Source organism: Microtus pennsylvanicus, chromosome 4 (genome assembly GCF_037038515.1).
Source record: "Microtus pennsylvanicus isolate mMicPen1 chromosome 4, mMicPen1.hap1, whole genome shotgun sequence".
NCBI lineage: Eukaryota > Metazoa > Chordata > Mammalia > Rodentia > Cricetidae > Microtus > Microtus pennsylvanicus.
The window spans coordinates 98880537-98900528 of NC_134582.1; the positions used below are offsets into that span (position 1 = coordinate 98880537).

Here is a 19992-nt window from a genome sequence, read left to right on the forward strand (position 1 = left end):
AAACTCAAGACTTCAATAGCTTACCTTGCTCTGTGTAGATAGGCCAACTTTTTCCACTAGTAGGCCTATGGAAAATGGATGTGGCCATAATTTGAGAACCATACTGGCTCTCAAGTTACTCTGACCTTCCTTCCTGGGTTTATTTGCAGAACACATCATATGCATCGGAGACAAGAGGCTCCTGCTTGGTAGTTTTGCCAACTGACTAAGCATTTAAAGAATCAATATGGAGGTATCCCTTTCTTGAATGCATACCTTGTGCTATGAGGAACTCAATTGTCCCTTTATGTCCTGTAACATTTGTTGGGGAGAGATCTCTGCTCCATCACATCTTAGCCCCCTTTGTCATTAGGAGCATGATGGAGTGGAACACTGTTCTGGGTAAAGTGTCTTGAGATGCAAAGGTCTAGATGATGAGTTGTGTCCTAAAGATAGGCGTAGAGCTTAATACTTCCACAATAGAGCTATTATATAGCATGCAAGAGGTTTTCAGATAATCCCCAGCACAACAAAAAATCATAATCATAATTCATTAAATCAATCAGTAAAGATAGAAACAGAGGAAAGGTCATTGGTACAATACAGGATGTGTGACAGCCATGCTCCTCAGAGCATGTGGCAGTAGATTATGTAACAAGGCATGATTTTTTTTATACTCTCGTAGTCAATAATTTCTCACATCTGGACTGAACTGTCATTTCCAAAGCATATTCACATACACTGAAGTGCTGTTTTCATCAAGCTGGCAGACTATGATCCCAACTTATTTGGTCTGTGGACAGGAAGCTGCACTCCATCACAGGCCGTCATTTAGATCAGACCCTCGGCCTTGTCAGCAAGGCCAGCACTGAGGGCAAACAAAGCACCTGCCAAGGGCGACTGTGCAGGGTGTCACACTTGGAGTCCCCACCAAAGCTTTCATCAAAGCCAGCCTGATTATTTTCCACTGCATTTTCCTGAAAGGATGTTATGATTTTCTAGATGTTTGGTGGCTGGCGATAAATCAGGCTTTTATGATGTCATGTGAAAGGCCACCTCTCGGACTTCCTCTAGCCGCAAGTGGAGAATAATAAAAGTTGGACGTGTTGGTATTGCACAGTAGACACAGCTTAGCTTAACCCTTTCCTCACTTGTCCACCAGCTCAAGTCACAGAAGAAGGTTAGTATTCGTTTCACATGGGTAGCCAGGATTCATGGAAGCAGAATTGCTCTCTGGGTGATAAGTAGACTCAAGGACTTTGGCATCATATCAAGTCATTACCAGAAAGTGCCTCTCCACGGAGTATGATAGAAAGGGTTATCAGCAGATTAACAGAAGTGACCTTCAGAGAGCCCCTGTTTCATAATGTTGGAAATAAGGAGTTGCCTTGAAGCAGAGAAACTAATAAAGCTAGTGAGACTATAATGGAATGTCTCATAGCATTATAAATTTATAAATGCCTTTGAAAGAATGGGAAGGTTCTCTTTTAAGCCAGAATCCAGAATCTTTGTTCTCTCATCTGCATCCCATCAATCCATAAGTCTTTCGGTGTTCTACTTCCCCAATTATCTTTGCATGGCCACACTCTACTGCCACTGTCATCTAGGAACCCCATCTTTCACCTCAATGGCCTGGACATTTCAACTGGTCTCCTCTCCTGTCATTGACACCTCTCATCTAAGACAAAGTCCACTGATGTCTGTAAAAACCTCTAGTGCTTAAACTCTCCAGGACCCAGAGCCAAGTCCAGACTCCCTGCTATCAATGCTAGGATGGTAATGGACTGCTTCTCTGGCCTTTCAAAGATACACATGTACTAACACAAACACATACACCATATGGTGAAATTCGTTAAAGGTTCCAGTAATGTGTCCCACTCTGAGAGCTAGTCAGAGAAAAGGCTCTGTAGCCACCTCGGGGTGTTCAGGGCTCCCACTTTCCACTAACCAAAAAAGAAGTGAAGAGTGGAGGCATCTCAGTTAGTCCTCAGAGGCTATTGCTGTCCTCATTTGGCCAGAAGATGAGCAACCTTGTTAACACACACTCCAGCAACCAGGTTCCTAGCCTCGCAAAGCCATCTAGGTATCATGCTGAGTCTTCACTGTAGTAACCCAGACCTGGCCCCTAGAGTAGTTAGGTTACATGCCCAAACATCAGAGAGGAGCAGAGGTTGTGCACAAGAGTTTAGTTAGTACAGAGAGAAAAATCAACTCTCCCATAAATCAGTATGAACAGCTAGAAGTCTGTGTCATGCTTTTGAAAATCCCCATCCCCCAAAATTTCAGGCTTCTACCTAAATTATTGAAGTCAGCCAACTTTTTAACCATGGCTTAGACTCTTAAGGGACAGTCAGGTATGGTTCAGAAAATAAAGCCTTGGCACAGCATGGCTTCTATAGAGGAAGACCTGGGATCCATGACATGTCTTTTTAACCTTCTTTGACCTCACCATGAGCTCCCTTTCCCTTGTTCATGTATCCACAAGCAGTGGCCTGATCTGTACTCCTCAGAGCTGAAGCTCTGGTCCCTAAAATACTTCCTATCAATGGTGTCCCCCAAAAGACCTTGTTAACCATATCTTTTCTTCCTATTCAGATCTCTGATCAGATGCTGCTCTTTAGAATGTCCCTTAACTGTCAGGGTTGTCCCGCTCTTGTCAAGTCCCCACCTCTATGGCCTTGTCACCACACTCGCCGTTAGCTGATATCCTCCTTGTATCTCTGTGCACCTCTTGCCATCTCCCCAACCCAGCACAGGTGCCATGATTGTCAAGGCCTTGACTTATCCACAGTTGCTTCCCCAGTGCCTGACAAAATCAGTGTCTGGCAACAAACCACAAAGCTGCAAAATGTGTGCAATAATTGGAGAGAAACAGAGTGTAAAATCCTGGGTAGATTTGTTTGGCAAACAAAGACCTAAGCCTAACAGTGAAACAGGGACTGGGTGTCTCTGAGATAAAAGGTTTGCTTCCCTAGCATTAATAGGGCTTGATCTCCAGTACTTCAAGGGGAGAAATCTGGTACCAGCAGCTGTTTCTGTGTAGCCTTAATTCTTACAACCATCCTGTAGCATAAACAGTGTTTACCTCGGTTTTTATGGATTTAGAACCGCATACTCAGAGATGCTCAGAAACAGCTGAGTTCATTGAGCCCTGGACAGGAGTCCAGTTCCCTCCAGTGATATCTCTGTGTTCTTAGTAATGTTTAAGAATGTTTTGGTTGAGATGAAATTTATAGTGAAATGCACAGATGTTAACTGCAGTTAGATCGGTTCTGACAAGAGCATGGGCTTCTGTAATATGCTTCTGTCCACCCAAGGTCTCCTTCTGCATATTGCCAGTCAGTATCCTCCCTTTGGCCACTACTCTTGTTCCACCACTGTGGCTGAGTTTGTTCTATAACAACATATTCACTGAGTTACACAGTGGCTGGATTTCTGTGTCAACCTCTGTCCATCATTGGCATGTACTGATATCATCATATGCTTACACATTATTTAGAAGTCTCTTTGCTTCTCACATGAATGTTGCATAAGTACACTGTTTTCCTCGGAGGGCTTGGTCCTTTGAACATTGTGACTGCTAGACTAAAAATTAGAGATGCTGCCTTCTAGTCCAAGACTCTACCACTAGATGGCTTCATGATATCTAGCTGAAATATCTCAACAGATAGACATAGGGATTCTGTTCTTCTCAGGAAAAAATGAAAGGAAGAGTAACAGGTAGCCATGCAGTGTAGATCCCCACAGCCTGCTAAATCTTTCTTAGCCTTGATGGTGGGAAAACAAGTAAGTCAAACTGTGGAACACCTAAGGATCTGAATGCTTATCTTTCCTCTGTGCTCTCCAGAAACTCACAAATGGCAGGTAGTTGTTTAGGTTTTTCCTCAAGAAGTTTCTTGAGGAAGCAGCCAAATGCAGGGTCTTCTGTGTTAGTTGCCCTCAAGAAGCTGCTAGGGAAGTAGTGATAGAACATGTGGATGTGGCCCTCTTAAGTCGGTTCCATGTAGCTTGGGGACAGACAAGGGAGGAGGTGAAGCACAGGTAGATAGGTAAGTTAGTGAAGAGAGACTATGAATTAGAAGACTTCAGTGTGCTATTTAAGTTGAGAAACGCCCAAAGAAAAAGCTGTCCCATTTTAATTGTAAGGATTTAATTTAATTGCAATTGTATTTGTTACAATGTTCTTTTCTGTATGTGTTCAAAATAAGGGTAGGGATTTTCTCTAAGATGATAGATTGCCTAACAAACAAGAAGGAAGCGAGCTTAAGGAAAATTGCCTTTGTGTTGTGCAATCCGGGATGCCCCATGGCCTCAGTTCCCTTCCTGGCTCAAGATAAGCTGGATAACAGAGTTGGGCTCTGAGCTCCAAGACACTTTGTAGAAAACTTTCATCTCTAGAAAGAGGCCTCTGAAGCAGATATAAAAATCTCCTGAGTTGCATCTTGAGTGTGGATGTCTTCAAGTTTAATTAGCTGAACTCTGCAAAGTGCTTTGAGGGCAGAAAGTGCTAAGTGGCAAAAGAAATGCAGTCTGCATCTTGTGTCCAGAACGCCACTTGCCAATTATGTCACAACAGTCCCTAATCGGTCCACTTAAAGGTGCTTTATCTCCTTTCCTCAGGGGTTCATGCCATCTCCTACTAACATAGACAAATCTTTACACCCTAGATCTAGTTATTAACAGTAGCCAGTAATTTTCAAAGAAGATGGTGCTGACTTTGAAGCCTGGAATGCTGAAGTCACTAACAATCTTATCTCCCTGTCATTAAGTGGCCCTTACATTATACGTGTGAGTCACCACTACCACCCCCATCAGCTGATTACGGTGAACTTTAGTGAAGGAATTAGGATCAGAGGGCTCCAGTTATAGTAAGTCATTCGGTTCACTTTCCCTGTAAGCACTAGGCTTCAAAACCCCATGGTAACAGGGGGAAAAAAAGTTCCATGACTACAACTGTAGACATAGATCAGGTACAAAGGGGTCATAAATATGGATGTTGTAAGGTGACCTGTCACCTGTAAGGTGTATGTTAGACCTCTACCTGTGAGCATGTAACTCTCTCAAGCTACTGGACATTGTTTCTTAGAAATGTTTTCCTTTGCTTGCTCATCTAGATGGACTAAGCCTGGGTCCCAGTGAGGTTATACAGGCTGGTAAGAGTGTTCCTGGGTTGGTTCCCATTTCTGTACCCCATTCAAAGCTCTGTAGTAATGGGAAGACAGGCAGTGGTAGAGAATCCCAAGCTGCTAAGGGAGATGGTACAGTTTGGTTAGTGTGAATGCTGGGGTGTGTAAACTGGTCCACAGAGGTAAAGCTACCCATGTCTCAAGCATGCTGGCCTGAGAGATCTTTCTCAAGACTCATTAAAACTCTAAAGGAAAATTAATAATCTGAGCGCCCATACTTTCCCCCAATGCAGTCTTCCCTCAGAATCCTCAGAGAATTGGTTCCAGGATCCCCCTCTGACAAAATACTCAGATAACTTACGACTTTGTATAAGATGATTTGCAGACCTCTGCATGTCCTCCTGCACTCAGTGAATCTGTCTAACACAGTGCAGATGCTGTCAGCAGGTGTTATGATCACAAGGCAACAATGACAAACATGGCATCTGCACATCTTCAGCACAGGTGTCTATTTTTCTGTTGTTTTTGACCAATGGCTACTTGATTCTATGTATACAAAATCCCCAGGTTTGGAGGATAAATATGTTTTCTGTGTAACTTGTAGAACTTTTTTTTGCCTAACTTTTTTTCTCTCATGCTAAATATATATATTGTTTTTTTTTTTTTTTTTTTTTTTGAGAAAGGGTTTCTCTGTTGTAGGCCTGGCCGCTCTGGAACTAGCTATGTAGAGCAGGCTGGCCTTGAACTCAGAGATCCACCTACCTCTGTCTCCCAAGTGCTGGGATTTAAGGTGTGCACCACCACTGCCTAGCACTAACTATATTTTTTAAAATATAATGGAAAAGATGTGTGTATGTCATGGTATATTGATGGATAGATACATTGGGAAGAAGACACATCCTCATTCACTTTTCAGAAAGTTCTAAACAGTGGTAGACTCTTGTATAAGTGTGTGAGGCCCACATATAAGTAGATGTTTCTTTTCCTTTGTTTAGTACCTCTTGGTAGCTGTTGAATAGTCTCTCACAGAAAAATGGGATCAGTGAAGGAACCACAGGATCTTAAAGATCTTGTAAGAGGAGGTACCATCCAGAAGAACAGGCAGCATGACTAACAGGTTCTTGAGTGGGCCCACCAGGAGAGTGCACAGTGTTGAGTCTTGAGCTCTAAGCAGTGGTTCTTTTAGTCTAAGGCCAATAGGCCTGGAGTGTCCTTTGTGCAGAGACTAGGAACAGCTTTTGCGGGCCTGCTGCTCTTCTCCACGTCCCATGCTGTGCTACACTCTGGAATGGCGCTTAGTGAAGCTGTATCAGCTTAGCTCTGGGGCACTCTGTCAGCCCTGCTGGATGGACAGTCCCCCAGCCCACTTCCTGAACAGACGAGACAACCTGCTGTTTTCTCCTTGTCTCTTATCGCCCCTTGTCATTAAAGGAGAGGCCTGGTGTTGACTTCAATCTTTGCTATTCTAAAGCAGTCCAGGGGAGGAGAGAGAAATGCCCAGCCACCTCCTCCTTGTACTGCTCTGAGGTTAGCTCTCTCCTTGGGTAGGATTAAGCCAGGAGTAAATTCCGGCATATGAGAGCTAAAACTACACAGGTCGTCAGAGAGCACTGCAGGCTGGAGGGGGGGTGGGGCATTTGGGGGACTCTTCAGGCTACTCTCTCCCTTTTCCTCCATATGCCCCTCCCTGCATGTCTAGAATCTTGGTTGGGATGTGCAGTGCAACTTCAAAGGCTTCCCTCAAGTTGTGTTGTTTTGTTTTGTTCTTAGCAGTTCTGTGTTTCCCAGGAGAAGCTTTACCCTGAGAGGGAAGCTTGCCTCCTCACTCCATTAGCATAAAGTCAGATCAAGGACTTCACTCATTGGCATTCTTCTATTCCCTTGGAGCCTAAGCTAGTCTTCAATTTCGCTTTTCTTAGAAAAGCAGGAGGGGAAAGTGAGTATTTTTGTGCCACTCACAGCTCCATGTCTTAAATTCCTGAAGATGTTTAGCCAAGGTTTCCATCGGGCCAGGTTTTCCTTGGTCATATCCCTGTCTATGCACCTTCTTGTCTATGGCGCTCAAAAATCAATTTCTTTCAATATGTACATAAAAATTTAACAATATCCTGCCAAGAACTCTTATGTTCTTAAAGTCTCTCTGCCCAACCAGATGTTCCTACAAACCTTACCACAAACCTGCCAAGGAAACCCAATCCAAGTTGTAATTCAATCTAAATGTTATAATTTCCCCGAATCAATCTTAGAGAAAGGGGAGAAAAAGAAATGAGGGTGTGAGCTTGGAGTTATCCTGCATGATCCAGTTTAGTGTACTGACGGGACTTAATTTGTGTAAGAACAATCAAAATCACATCAGGGGAGAAAAGGAACCTGTGTGGCGGAAAGGTGTCTTGTTATCTTGACAGCAGTGCACAGGGAGCCCAGAGATCTCACAAAAGTGGCCTCTAATTAGAGGAGACAATAATGGCAGGGTGAGCCCTCCTTTTCTGGATTGCGTTAACTGCTGTGGGCTCAGGAACTGGTCTAATGACTTCCCCGGGACTTGGTCTGGCACTTTATCTATCCACTATAACAAGACCAATGGCCAGGAAAGCCCGAGATTTAGTTGCAACAAAACATGCTCTCTTCTGAGCCTACGCTTGCATCTCCATTGCCGTAAAAGCCACCATGTCTGGGTGCTCCCGCTGCAGGACAGCTCGCAGGGGCAAAGGAGCTGGGGTCTGTGGAGAGAGCTTGTCTGCAGCCCTTCTCTGTTCCTTGTGCTGTTTAGCTGCTGTAAAATGCTTAGTTAAGCCTAATTGAATTTGACAATAATAAATTACATATTGAAACTGAATAGTTCACCTAAGGAATAGCAGTGAAAATGGCAAGACACCAGAAGCCAGATTTAGGAAATGCCATATTTACATTAAAAATGCTTTAAATTTTCTTAGAGCTTTGTTGCCTGTTTTTTTTTTCCAGAAAAACTCCAGACCACCCATTTCATGAAGTTCTTTGTAGAAATTCTGTAGAAACTCTACATAAAATCATCACTTAATTCCAGGTTTGCCTGTGTTGTCATATGGTAGTGTATGCTCTGTAGAGAACCAAATAATTCAAAGCGGAGAGCAGTAAACATAAACTCATTCTTTTCACTTGTTGTTAGGAACTGTTTGGCCCTATTGGAGGATTTCGTGGAAGTTCAAATGTCTTAAAAGACTCAAGTATAAAAGGAGTTCAGATCATGGCATTTCTTTCTCCCCACATCCGTGTGTGAGCACAGCAGCTCCGGGCTTCCCTGCAGGAGTCCACCTCCCAACCCCGACTTCTCTGCGGGTCAGAGGAAATGATGTTTAAAGGAGCATTTCCTGTCTGCCCTCCTGTCCAGCACCGTGTGCCTTCACACGCAGGCCTTGTCATGCCACCCCTGAAGTGCGCCTGAGCCAGGGAGCTTGTAAATGGAACAAACCATTGGCCAGATCCCATGGTAGAAATAATTTTTTTTTTGTTCCAGGCTGGCCTGGAACTGTAGATCAGAGATCCGCCTGCCTCTGCGTGCTGGGATGAAGGGTACACACCACCACCCTCATTTTAGTAACCTGTTCCAATTAGGACAGTGAAGTACAGAGCACACCGTGGAGTTGGTGGGGAGGAGAGCCCAGTGGTACAGCACTTGCCTAATGGGAGGAAAAGCTGAAGAGTTAGAAACATTTTGACTAGCCCATGTTAGTGGCACCTGGCAAGAAGAGCCACTGTTTTGTTCTGGTAGGACCGCGTGCTCTCCCTTCCCAGGGCCTCTTGATCTAATTGGCTTTCAGGGAGACAGTGTTGGCAGAAGGCTAAGGAAGCTGCTAGGCTGCAGTCTAAGAGAGGGCTGCAAACTAGATTGGGAAGTTTAGCTGGGCCTGTCTCTGGTTTCAGTGAAATACTTTTACAGCGTATTTAGTAGTGTCTGTTGCTAAGTTTTTGAAAACCATTTTTCTTTTTTCTTAATTGTAGTTGCCTGGTTGTTTTTATATTATGAGCTACTTATAGAAAAATACAGGAAACATAATTACAATACAAAGCTCCCTTTCCCAAGCCTACTGAGATCATTTGAAACCAAACTGAGTTTTAGGGCTTTTTTTAACTGTATGTTCATAGCCATGAATTGCATCCATGCTGTGCTGGTTGATTTACTGCCGGCGGTATGTGAGTCAACAGTAACCATGTTCTCCTGAAACTGAGGACTGAGAGGGGCGGGTGGACATTGCTTCATGACTCCAAACTGCACAGCTTCCTCTGGGGAAAAAGAAGGACTATCCTTGTGTGGCTTTTACACTAAAAGAGAAGCATTGTAAAAAGTATATACAAGTTTATTTAGGGAGAGTAAAGAGAAATAAATTACTTGGTTTGTTTTTCCACTTTCACTGGCAGCTCCAGGTAGCACTGTGCTAAAAATGCTAATTACTAATTCTTGTATCCTACCTTTCCTGGGGAGTCTGGAAATGGGCTTTTAGGCCAGCAGAAATAACTTGCTTCACTTTGGTTAACACTCTGGGGAGGAAGTGGGTACTTCAGCATATTGTGAAATGCAAAGCCTTTGGGAATTTGATTTATTCAAGCCTAAAAAGCAATGATGGATGATTGAGAACGAGAGTCCCTGAATGTCCTCTGCTAGAGTAAAGACTCAGGCAGGGAAATGGGAACCCGAATCCAGACCACCTTGCTGGGAATGCCCAGGTGAGCACCCCATGGGAAGCACAAATATTGTACCTAACACTCTGGCCTACCCATCTGAAACCCCGAACAAAGTGCCCTTGGCTGCCAAGTGCAGGAGAGGCCTTTTATTGCAGCTTAGTTATCTGTGGTTGTCACTCAGAGCAGCTGGTCCACTTGTCTAAGAGTGCACAGCTAAAGTACAGTATCCTAATAACGTATCCATTATAAAGATCCCCTTTTTCCCTCCTGCCTTCCCAGTCCCTGGTTATTTTGTATCTCCGCATATGCGGCAGTAGATGCACTCATATGAATATACCTAACTGGCTTTTCCTGGTTTTTCCCTTTCCTCCCTCCTTTCCTTCCTTTCTTCCCTTTAAACCCATCTTGAAATGCCCATTAGTCTCGAGACCTACAATAAAGAACTGTATGAGGGTGAAGACACAGGATTTTCATCTTTACCGTTTCCTGTTAGTTGCCAGTCTTCCTTCCAAAAGAGTATCTTAAATGAACGAAAGTGAACTGCTCTTGCTAGATATCCAGGAAGCTCCGGTACGTTTGTGTTCCCCTCCTCGTAAAGTCAGAACTGAGCAAGCAGACCAGGAGGCTTGACCTCAGCAGTATATGTTGGTAAGGTCCAGTCCTGGGCTGAGACAGTGGTCAGCAGTCTCCTCTAAAAGCAGCCTTGAAGGGGCATCTGGAGGTGAGAGGAGCTAGAGAAAGAGCCTGGGCTGACCAGAGGTCTCAGATGCACAGGGTCTGAAAATGAGGTTTCCGTGTTTGTCCCATTAGTCAAGAAAGAAAATCCCTATTTTCTAAGGAAGAAAGAGATTATAACAGACCCTCTGCAGTAGCCGGAAAATGAAAGTTTCTGTTTTGGAGTTTGTGGATGCGCTGCTGGCTGGCAGAGAACTGTCTTCACCTTAGCAAAGCCAGAGCTGAGCGGAGGCTACTCCAAGCTTGTGCTGCCTGCCTGCCTGCCCGCCTAGGCTGTCCCAAAAGCCAGAGACCAGAGGCGGGGTTTCCCCTGACTCCAAATCCAGGACAAGATTCAGGAGGCAGGAGCAGGGCAAAGGCAGTAGACCTAAGACCGGACCTGGAGAAGTGTGGATTCTAGCCACCAGACCCAGCAGATGGGTCGGAGTCCTCCAGGTCGTGGACCTGGAATGGCCATTGTGCAGCGAGCTTCATGTCTTGGACATTCAGACTTGATTTACCCCTGACCTTTGCCGAGAAGAGCAGTATTTCCAAACAGTTTTCCCAGTCGCCCTCCTGACAACTTAAATTGGATCGTATCTTACCTGATGGGACAGATCGGGAAAGGGGTACTCCACAAGCACACCTCATCTGCCCTCTCTCCGCAGGACTTTCTGCAGGGAGACTGCTCCAAGGCGCAGCAGAAACTGAACTGGAAGCCCCGCGTTGCCTTTGACGTAAGTTGTGTCTCCAATGGAAGTTCTCACAGCTGTTAGCTGTGAACCCTTGCTGGTGGACTGCAATCAGGCAGGAGACCTTTCAGAGCCCTGGGAGGAGGTATTGCAGAAGAGGGTGGCAGAAACCCCGCCCTCATCACCCACCCTGGATTTCGGTTGCAGGAGCTGGTGAGGGAGATGGTGCAGGCCGACGTGGAGCTCATGCGGACCAACCCCAACGCCTGAGCACATCTGCAAAGATTCCGAGGCATGGCCTATCATGCAGAGCCAGCGAATCAGAGTCCAGCCACTCCTGTGACCATCGACCCTTGACCTCCTGTGTTGTCCCCACAGCTAAAAGCTGGGTTATAAATTTGTAGGCACCAGGAGGGGACACTCCAGAGCTAAGGCCACTTTGCTTTTGTCGAAGGCCCTTCTGAATGGTTTTGGGAAATCAAGAAGTGTTAATCACATATTCATTTTACTTGAAATTATGTCACTAGACAACTTAAATTTTGGAGCTTTGAGATTGTTTCTCTCTTTTCTTATTAAATGATCTTTCTATGAACCAGCACTAACAGAGTTGCTTTGTGTGTGTTTTTTCCGGGTTATAATGTAGGCAGGTTATGGCACCAAACAATAACAAAACCCATGGGTAGGGATGAAATATTACTTGGTTCCTTTGGAAAAGCTCCTGTTGGGAAGACCCCTAGCCTGAGCTGCCCTCAGCAGAGGCCTCGCTAGCTGTCTGCCTTGGACATACCTATCCCCTGCTGAATTGAAGCATTCATACCCCTTCTGATCTTTGCTGATTTTAATTAGAACCACTGAGCTCTCACCCTCTCAAAAAAAGGGGGGGGGCTCATGAAATGGGGTTGCTAAAAGAAGAAACTTGATGATAAGTAAATATTGTTGGAACATTACATGTGAAAGTCCCTGGGCTACCCAGAAGCCCCCTAACCTAAGCCTCTTCTATGGCCTTTTGTACAGTATTTATTTCCAACCTCTTCCCATTGATACTAGGTCACTTTTTAAACTGAATTTTGACTCATTAATTCAATCCAGTGCCTGATACATACCAGACATTATGCTGATGCTTCAACCCCATCAACATGAGCTAGAAGTTCTGATAAAGAGACTTAGAACCCAGGATCCAGCTTCACTGAGTTTATTATTTAGAATTCTGACTACAGGCCTGCATCTCTGAGCTGTGCACTGCGCAGCTACAGGTGACACTTAAGTGCACAGAACACCCCCAGAAGGCAAGCAAGGATCTGCTTGCAGGTATACACTCTTACATGAAATAGTATTTTGGCCTAGAACAAATTAGGTCAGGACTCTTCTCCCCCTCACTCCCCTTCCAAGCAAAATAAAATAAAACTTGAGCGAATGGCATTCCAATCTTTGCACATGCATGAGACTGAGGGTGAACTATTTCCGAATGTCTTCACAGGCAGGTTTATGATCTGGGGGAGGACCAGGGCTCCAGGGCTGGTGCAGAGAGGGCTCTTTGTGGAGCTCTCTATGCTGGGAGAGCATGCTGACTGGGGCAGCTTCAGCCCCCATGAAGCAGAACTAGGGCAGCCAGGCTGGCCCACCCGGTTCTCAGAAGCCACCCCAAGAAGAGCCTGCTGTTTCTATCCCCAAATGGGATGCTGGTAATTGGAAGCAGATGGTCTCTGGGAGGTGGAGCTTGTAGGACTGGGAAGGCTGGGGGGCATACACCCATGCACTGTCATACATGAACATGCATCGTCATCCACAACCTAAAACATACATCCGCTCACAGATACAGATTCACTCACAAACATGCCATCTCACACACTGTCGCGCACAAATCTTGCAAACATACCCAGAGGTCTACTGTCCCATACACACTCTCAAGTCTCCCAACTAATGCTCCTTGGCCTTGACCTTCATGCACAAGCCTCCTCTGACCACCTAAGTCCCTCATTGAGCACCCACGAAAAGCCATTCCAAAGGCCTGCAGGCCTGCAGTGTCTAATTCAGTGTTTTGTGGCTCTCTATCCCACAGCCATAATGAACTCCTTAGGGCAGACCAGGAGAAATCCTGGGCAGGAATTCCGTGTGTCTCCAGTGAAGCTAAATGGGCATGAGCATGGGTTTCTGACCGAAGACATCTTTTTAATGGCAACCTTGTCATGCCTCTCCATCACTGTTGGGGGCTCCTTTGGACTCTTGGTTGTGTGTGTTTACAGGGAGAAAAACAGCAGTTGCTGTGTAAATCCAGAATTTAAATTTATGTGTTGAATTTTATGTAGTCATCTTCAAGACTTAAAGTATTTCTTCTATCTCATCTTGATTTCAGTCATTTTTGTGTGTCCCTCACACTTCTCCTCCCACCCCACTCTGTAGGCATTGGATTTTTATGTATTATAACACCTCTACAAGCTTGATACTATAGTAAAAACTAGGAGTTATTAGTACTCTCAGTTATGCCAGAGGCAAGTCCACATTTGTTCTTCAGAGAGAGGTCAAGCGCTTGGGTACCTGGGCACCACTGGTCTAGTGCCCTTCAGACTGTGCGACATCTGCTGCTCTTTGCCTTTAGTGAGCTAGGCCTGTCAGCTTCTGTAACTGTATATGGAGCAGGCAGAGTGGGGGCTGCCAATCTGAAGGGAAGGTTGGCAAGCAGTGTTTCTGTGGGAGAAGGGAACCTAAACTAAGGGAAGGAGTGTGCGGCGAGGGGCACATTCCAGCAGAACTGCTTTGGGCTTTGCCGTTAATCACCTTCTCCAGAGCCAGTCTTCGAGCCCCACAGAAGCCTGTCAGGGGACAGACTACACACGAATGCCATCTTCCCTAGAAGCGGTACTGTCAACTTTCATTTTAAAATAATTCCCTGGGTACTAGGGGTGTATCTCAGTGTGGAAAACTTGTCTAGCGGGTAGGCTGTCAATTTATACATATAAAACCACTAAATAAAGAAAAGACCTTACCAATATCATTTAAAAACAACTTTTCAGTCCCATCACAAAAGGGGAGAAAAGCATTCAGGCACTGTCTTCATATTTGGGGATTAAAAACGGGCAGTCTATTTAGTTGTATCCAAATGTACTTCTTTCATGTCTTCCAGGATCTTTGTTGCAGTCTTAACTACTCAGCAGGCACCATGGGTGGGGAGAACTTCCACCCAAGTTTTACACAAAGATTGTATGTTCCTGTGCGTTTGTCTTACAAGAGATTAACATGTCCCATTATGACATCTGTACCTCTCCAAAAATTGGAGTTTTTCCTCACAGAGAGCACTGAAAACTTTCACAAGTAACAATAACATCTGAGACACACTGCAGTTCTGGGCGCTAGGCCACCCCCAATAGTCCTGCCTTCCCACAGTCCAGTGTCTGCTGGGAGCCCTGGAGACTAAGCCTTGAGGTCCCGTGCTTCCCTAGACCTCCCATATACTCATCTGGCCTACATGCAGCAAGCATTCAGAAGATGTGCCTGACTGTAGCCACTGGAGCTGAGCCTTTGGCTGCCCTTACAGGGTGATGCTATGCCCTTCCCTCCCTACCCCATCTGACAGGTTCCTCCCTCCAAATGTATTCAGAGTGGACTCTCTCCCAGGAACTTTCCAAGGTCCCACTCCACCCACCTTCTATCACGACCTTTCCTCTTCTCCACCAAAGGATCGTCTCTGAGCAGACCACCTGATCTTTCTGGCTGACCCCTTGCCCTGTGGCCTAATCCCCTAATGTCCATTTTCCAGGGCCAAGGGGTTTTATGCTGCCAGTCAGTGCACAGTGCCAGCTGCCCCTCTGGCCTCTGAATTCCTGGGCCAAGGTGCCTGCTCGGCTTGTGTGCACCCATCTGTTTGCTGTTGAAGAACAGCAACCTGCTGCTGATCACCTCAGATCACGGAGGTTCTGAGTCTCTTGGTTTCCTAGCTGTGACCTTGAAGAGGGAGTGGGATGCAGCACTGGGCCGGTACAACCAAAAGTTCCTGGGGATGCACCTGTCCAACCTCACCCCTCGAACTCGACATTCATAAACCCGAAGAGGAGAGGCAGTGAGGAAGCGCTGTCCTTCAAAAGAAAAGAGCCCTGACTGCTAAAATATGCCCTGTCCTAGACACCAGAGAGAACCACAGCCTCCCAGTCAGAGGCAAAAAGCTGGGAGGCTTGGGAAGTCAAATGAAAACTAAGACTCCACCAGCCAGACTACTCCAAGGGAGGCACTGGGCCCAGGCTGACCAGAGAGGAAGCAGCGCAGCCCGAAGTCGGACTGCAGTGGCGGGCCATGGGCGAGGGAATGTATATTTGGAAGGGGTCAGGACCTCGACTGGAGTCTGGCTTTTTATGGCGAGGAAGCTGACTGGGAAGGGCCTTCTGGCTTTCCTGTTGTGCCACTTTATCCCCCGCCCCCGTCCCTCCTGGCAGTGCTGCTAGCTGAGTATGATTGCCTGAGAGACGGGGGTGGAGGTCTTTTCCCTGGCGTCGAAGACCGGGACTAGGGACCGAGGGGTAGTGACCGTGCCTGTTTGGGGCGGTTAGGGCCTACCCTGGAACCAGCGGACAAATACAGGAAATGCCACATTCTCCCACTGTCACCAAATACATTTGCTGTAAATCACTTTCCTGCACCTCCCAGATTGTCTGGATGCTGAGCCTGAGTGGGTCAAGGAGGCCTCATAGAGAGCTCCTTGGGGTCCAGAGGGGGGAGGGTTCAATGTAGCACCTAGTTTTTTCAGAAAACCTAGTACCTATCCTGCACTTCGCAAGACGGCGCGTCGCGTCTCCCGTCTCCCTAAGGCTCTCCGCAGGACACTTAAGAGGAAGCACTGGCTGCCGCGCTCCTCTCTTGCCATCACTAGAGTCCTTCCGAGGTAGTATAATAAACTCATCTTTACAAGGCAGCAAGGACACCTCTGGCTCCTGCGCCACTGCTTCTGGGACTCCAGAAAAATCTCCCAGGCCCAGAACACATGCTGCCTGAGAACTTTAGGCGGGCTGAACCCAACTTTGGGAACTGCTGCTCAAACCGGCCTCCCGGGGCAGGCTTGCCGAGGCTCCTCTCTGCAGCTTGCAGCGCTGATTTTGCCCAACTCAGAGGTCAGTTTTCATCGCTCCTCTACCAGCAAATTTTTTAAAGAATGCGATCGCAGCACTGAAACCTGTATGGTATCCCTGATGGCTTAAGGGCCTGCAGCCATTAGGGACGCCTGCACGGGAGGGGAACAAGAACCCGAGTTTTGGTTTTGTTTGTTTGTTTGTTTGTTTTTTGGTTTGGTTTAGGTTTTTGTTTGGTTGGGGATTTTTTGTTTTGGGCTCTGTTTGTTTTGTTTTTGATAATGATGGAAATTCAGAGGGCTTGAGAGTTATAGTCAGTCGCTAAATGTGCTGTTTTTCCTGCATTTACTCTAGGGTAGAAAATGGAAGGATGTCTCCTCTCCTTTAAATCCTTCCCAAGCCTTCTGAACACTTCCATTTCCCAAACCGAACCCCCCTACACACACACAACCAAGACCCTTCCTTCCTTCCTTTATGCTTCTTTACACTGAAACGCCAGGCCTCTGCGCCCAACCCGGACGATTCACCCACTGCTGGCCTTATGCTCACAAATTGCTCTTCCATGCCCACTCACATAGGTGAAGCTATGTTCACTTAAGGGCAAAGGACCGACCGGCTTGCCTACAGTCCCTTCTCAGGAGCCCCCTACAGGGGCAGCTAGAAGACGTTTGAAAGACTACTTCAAATGAGGCAGACCATCTGCAGACATGGAGGGCCTTGGGCAGTGTAGAACAAAAGGATGCTCTTTGGGAGAAGACAGGAAGAGGCTATTCTGAGACCATAGAGCCTGCAGAAAGGTCCCAATGACTTTCCGAGTCACTCTCAAACACAGGCCCAGAAATGTTGAGCTGGAAACAATGCAAGGCCCAATCTCAAGTCATAGCAGCCAGACCTCCCCTCTTAAGGACAGCTCCAACCCTCATGTATGTGGAAGGAAATTCCAGATCCTACTGCATTGCCTATAATACGCTCAATATGCTACAAATTTAAAACCAGTGAAGGAAAAAATCAAGTAAACAACAAAAAACTAATATAAAACAGAGTTTCTTTGGAAGCAAGGTAAGATGGAAAAGGAGGCAATAAAGGTCTGAAGCTGCGCTCTCTGTGCCTTATTTTGGTTTCCAATAAGATGGACATGGTACATTTTGCTCAATTTTCCACCCCTAATCACGTTGAGAACCTTGGATGGGTTTGGGAGCTGGAAGTCATTTAATTGGGTATTGTTCCTTTCTCAACCTGATTTGGATGCAGCACCTGCCCATCCTATTCTCTGGCCCCGGCTCTGCCCCATACCCAGGCACTATCTAGGGTCATAGCCAGCCCACCACCCAGAAGTCTTAGTGGAGGTTGAGCAATGGGCACACCCGAGGCGGTACAGGCTGGGAGTGCAGGTGGCACACTCAAAGACCCTTTGGGGACCCAAAGATTTTCTATGGAGAAAGAGGAAGGATGGAATAAGCTGATAGGGAGACAAAGGGATAGTGACATTAACACAGAGAATCAAATGGTGTATAGAAAAGACGGTGTTGAAATAAAGGGGTGAGGAATTCGGCCCAGAGAAGTTCCAGCTGTGACTACAGAGCCTACATAGCATGGAAAACTGTCGGGAGGTGGGGAGGCTTCGAGCCATAGTATCAGTCCGGATAGAAGAATCCAGGGCAGTAGGATTTCTGAAGCTGGCAATTGGTCCCTCTGGCAAATTTCTGTGGGTTTCCATTCCTGCCAAGTGTCCACTATCTGAATATATCAGATTTCACTTGCTGAGGGCCTGGAGCTTCTGGAACCCTCGCCTCTGTGTCTGGTCCTCAAGCAGTGGTCCGAGGCCTCTGGAATGTCCTTGGGTCCCTTCCTCTCCAAGCCCCAATCTCTTTGACTGGTTCCATCATAGTCTGCCCTGCCTGGCCAGCTTTATTACTTAGTCTCATCAATCTTACCCACAACAGGCTATTTGTTTATATACGGGTGGGAAAAGCTAATGGCTTCATGAAGCAGTCATAAGAGGAGTAGACAGCAATCAGAAATGAAGGCCCTATAACACCACTAAATACCCCATGGTCGGGGCTTTAGAGTAGAGACTCAAAGGTTCTTCTCAATAATTCAAGATGAGGGAAAGAAAGAGAGAACCTGTTATTCCAACTATTCTTTCTCGGATGCCACTGACAGCCTCAGAGGACATGGTTTGGGGACCTAAGGCCTGGTAAGTAAGGTTTCCTCCAGGCCTTCCAGGGCTGCCTGACCAGGTGGCCTGAACCAGCAGAGTCTAGGGCCTTGGGGTTTTATACCACTCTGACCAAAACATATGGCCCTCTACCTTAAAGACAGAGAATCCCAGTAACCAGGGTGGGAGGGGGCAAAAAAAGTGCAGCGTTCTTCGCCTTTCAAAGTTAAGGAAGCCCAAAAGGGCTGTAAGACACTCCAGAGGCAGAAAGCAGCCCAGCGCTCGCTCACAGAGGACCAGCACAACCGAGCCTTATTACACTGCAAGCATCTATTATTAATGACAAACTGCGTGGAATGATAAATTGTAAAATGCATGGTTGTTTGCATGCAGCCTGTTGAAAAGAGCCTGCTAACTACGCTGTCCTGGAAAACAGCATGTGTTCCTACCACATGTAGGATGCCAAATGCAAGATTTTACATGGCACATACCACGCTGGCATTTGTGTAAGAATCGCTAAGAAAATAAATGTCCTCTGTTTCTCCTTTTGGGACAAAATACTATCCTAACGATTTCTACACAGACAGCTTACAAAATGAGTGGACTTGTCACCTGGGTACCCCATGCTACCAGAGGACTAACACAGCGTAATTTCCAAGTACGCCGGCTATCTGTTAACTAGCAAGCAGTTTTTGACAGTTTTTCTTACTTAACAGAAAAACTGCAAAGCAACCTTACAAGCCACTAAGGAATAAGTCATCCCAGCTCAAAAAAGAATGGCAGAAATAGTTTCTTTCTCTTAAATTAGATGTGAAAGCAAGTGTATAGACCATAGAAAATATTACACATGACTATTTTTTTTGAAATCACGAGTAGTCCTCTTCTTCAACTAGCACATGATTCAGAACTACTACAGCGGCAACTCTTGCAGTAATAACAATGTGTGTATAATACAAACACCTTGCTAGACATAATATCTTCCATTCTTAATTTTTCAAACCTCCAAACAGAAGAGGAAGCTCTCCTACAGACACTGGGAAACGTCGGAGATGCTGCTGCAGCGAGGGGCTCCTCGGGAGCCACAAGCTCACACAAAACCTGCTCCTCCAGCTACCTGACCCAGAAAAGGAAGAGCACGGGGCACCACAGAATGCCACTCCTAGGAGCCTTACATTTGTTTCCCTCCCTGCACCCTGGTACCACTGCAAGGGCGACAGAGCTCGGGGACAGACAGGTTTCCCTTGGTCGCCTGGGCCTGGACCTGGCTAGCTGCGGCCTAGACGACCTCAGGGCCGCCAGGCCTAAGCGGAGGGTCGCAGGCAATTAGACCCGAAAGTGCTGAACCCCAGGCACCCTCCTCCCGCCTCAGGGGTCTGTGGCTCAAGTAAACCGTGTCCCTGTCACACTCCGCCTTAGGGCGCAGGGTGCGGGCAAGGCCGCCTGGGGCAAGTCGGTGCGGCAGAGCTCGTGCGCCTGCCGAGGCTGCGGGACCCGCTGTCACCCGTGAGCAATGAAGTGACTGTGACCTTTCCACCCGCTCCGGGCTCCTAAACACACGTGTGTCTCCAAAACAAAGGCGGCGAGCGACGAGGAAACAGGAGCGGCGAGGC

The 19992-nt window shown here is 46.6% G+C and overlaps 1 protein-coding gene across 1 annotated transcript in view; it reads left to right on the forward strand.

Annotated features, from left to right (window-relative positions):
- The window catches only part of Gmds (GDP-mannose 4,6-dehydratase), a 511111-nt gene extending 499343 nt beyond the window's left edge, over positions 1-11768 (forward strand). The window contains exons 10-11 of the mRNA XM_075969961.1: positions 11147-11215; positions 11378-11768. Of these exons, the coding sequence (XP_075826076.1) occupies positions 11147-11215; positions 11378-11440 (132 nt within the window). The 3' untranslated portion in view covers positions 11441-11768. The remainder of the gene's footprint in view (positions 1-11146; positions 11216-11377) is intronic.
- The last annotated feature ends 8224 nt before the right edge of the window (positions 11769-19992 follow it).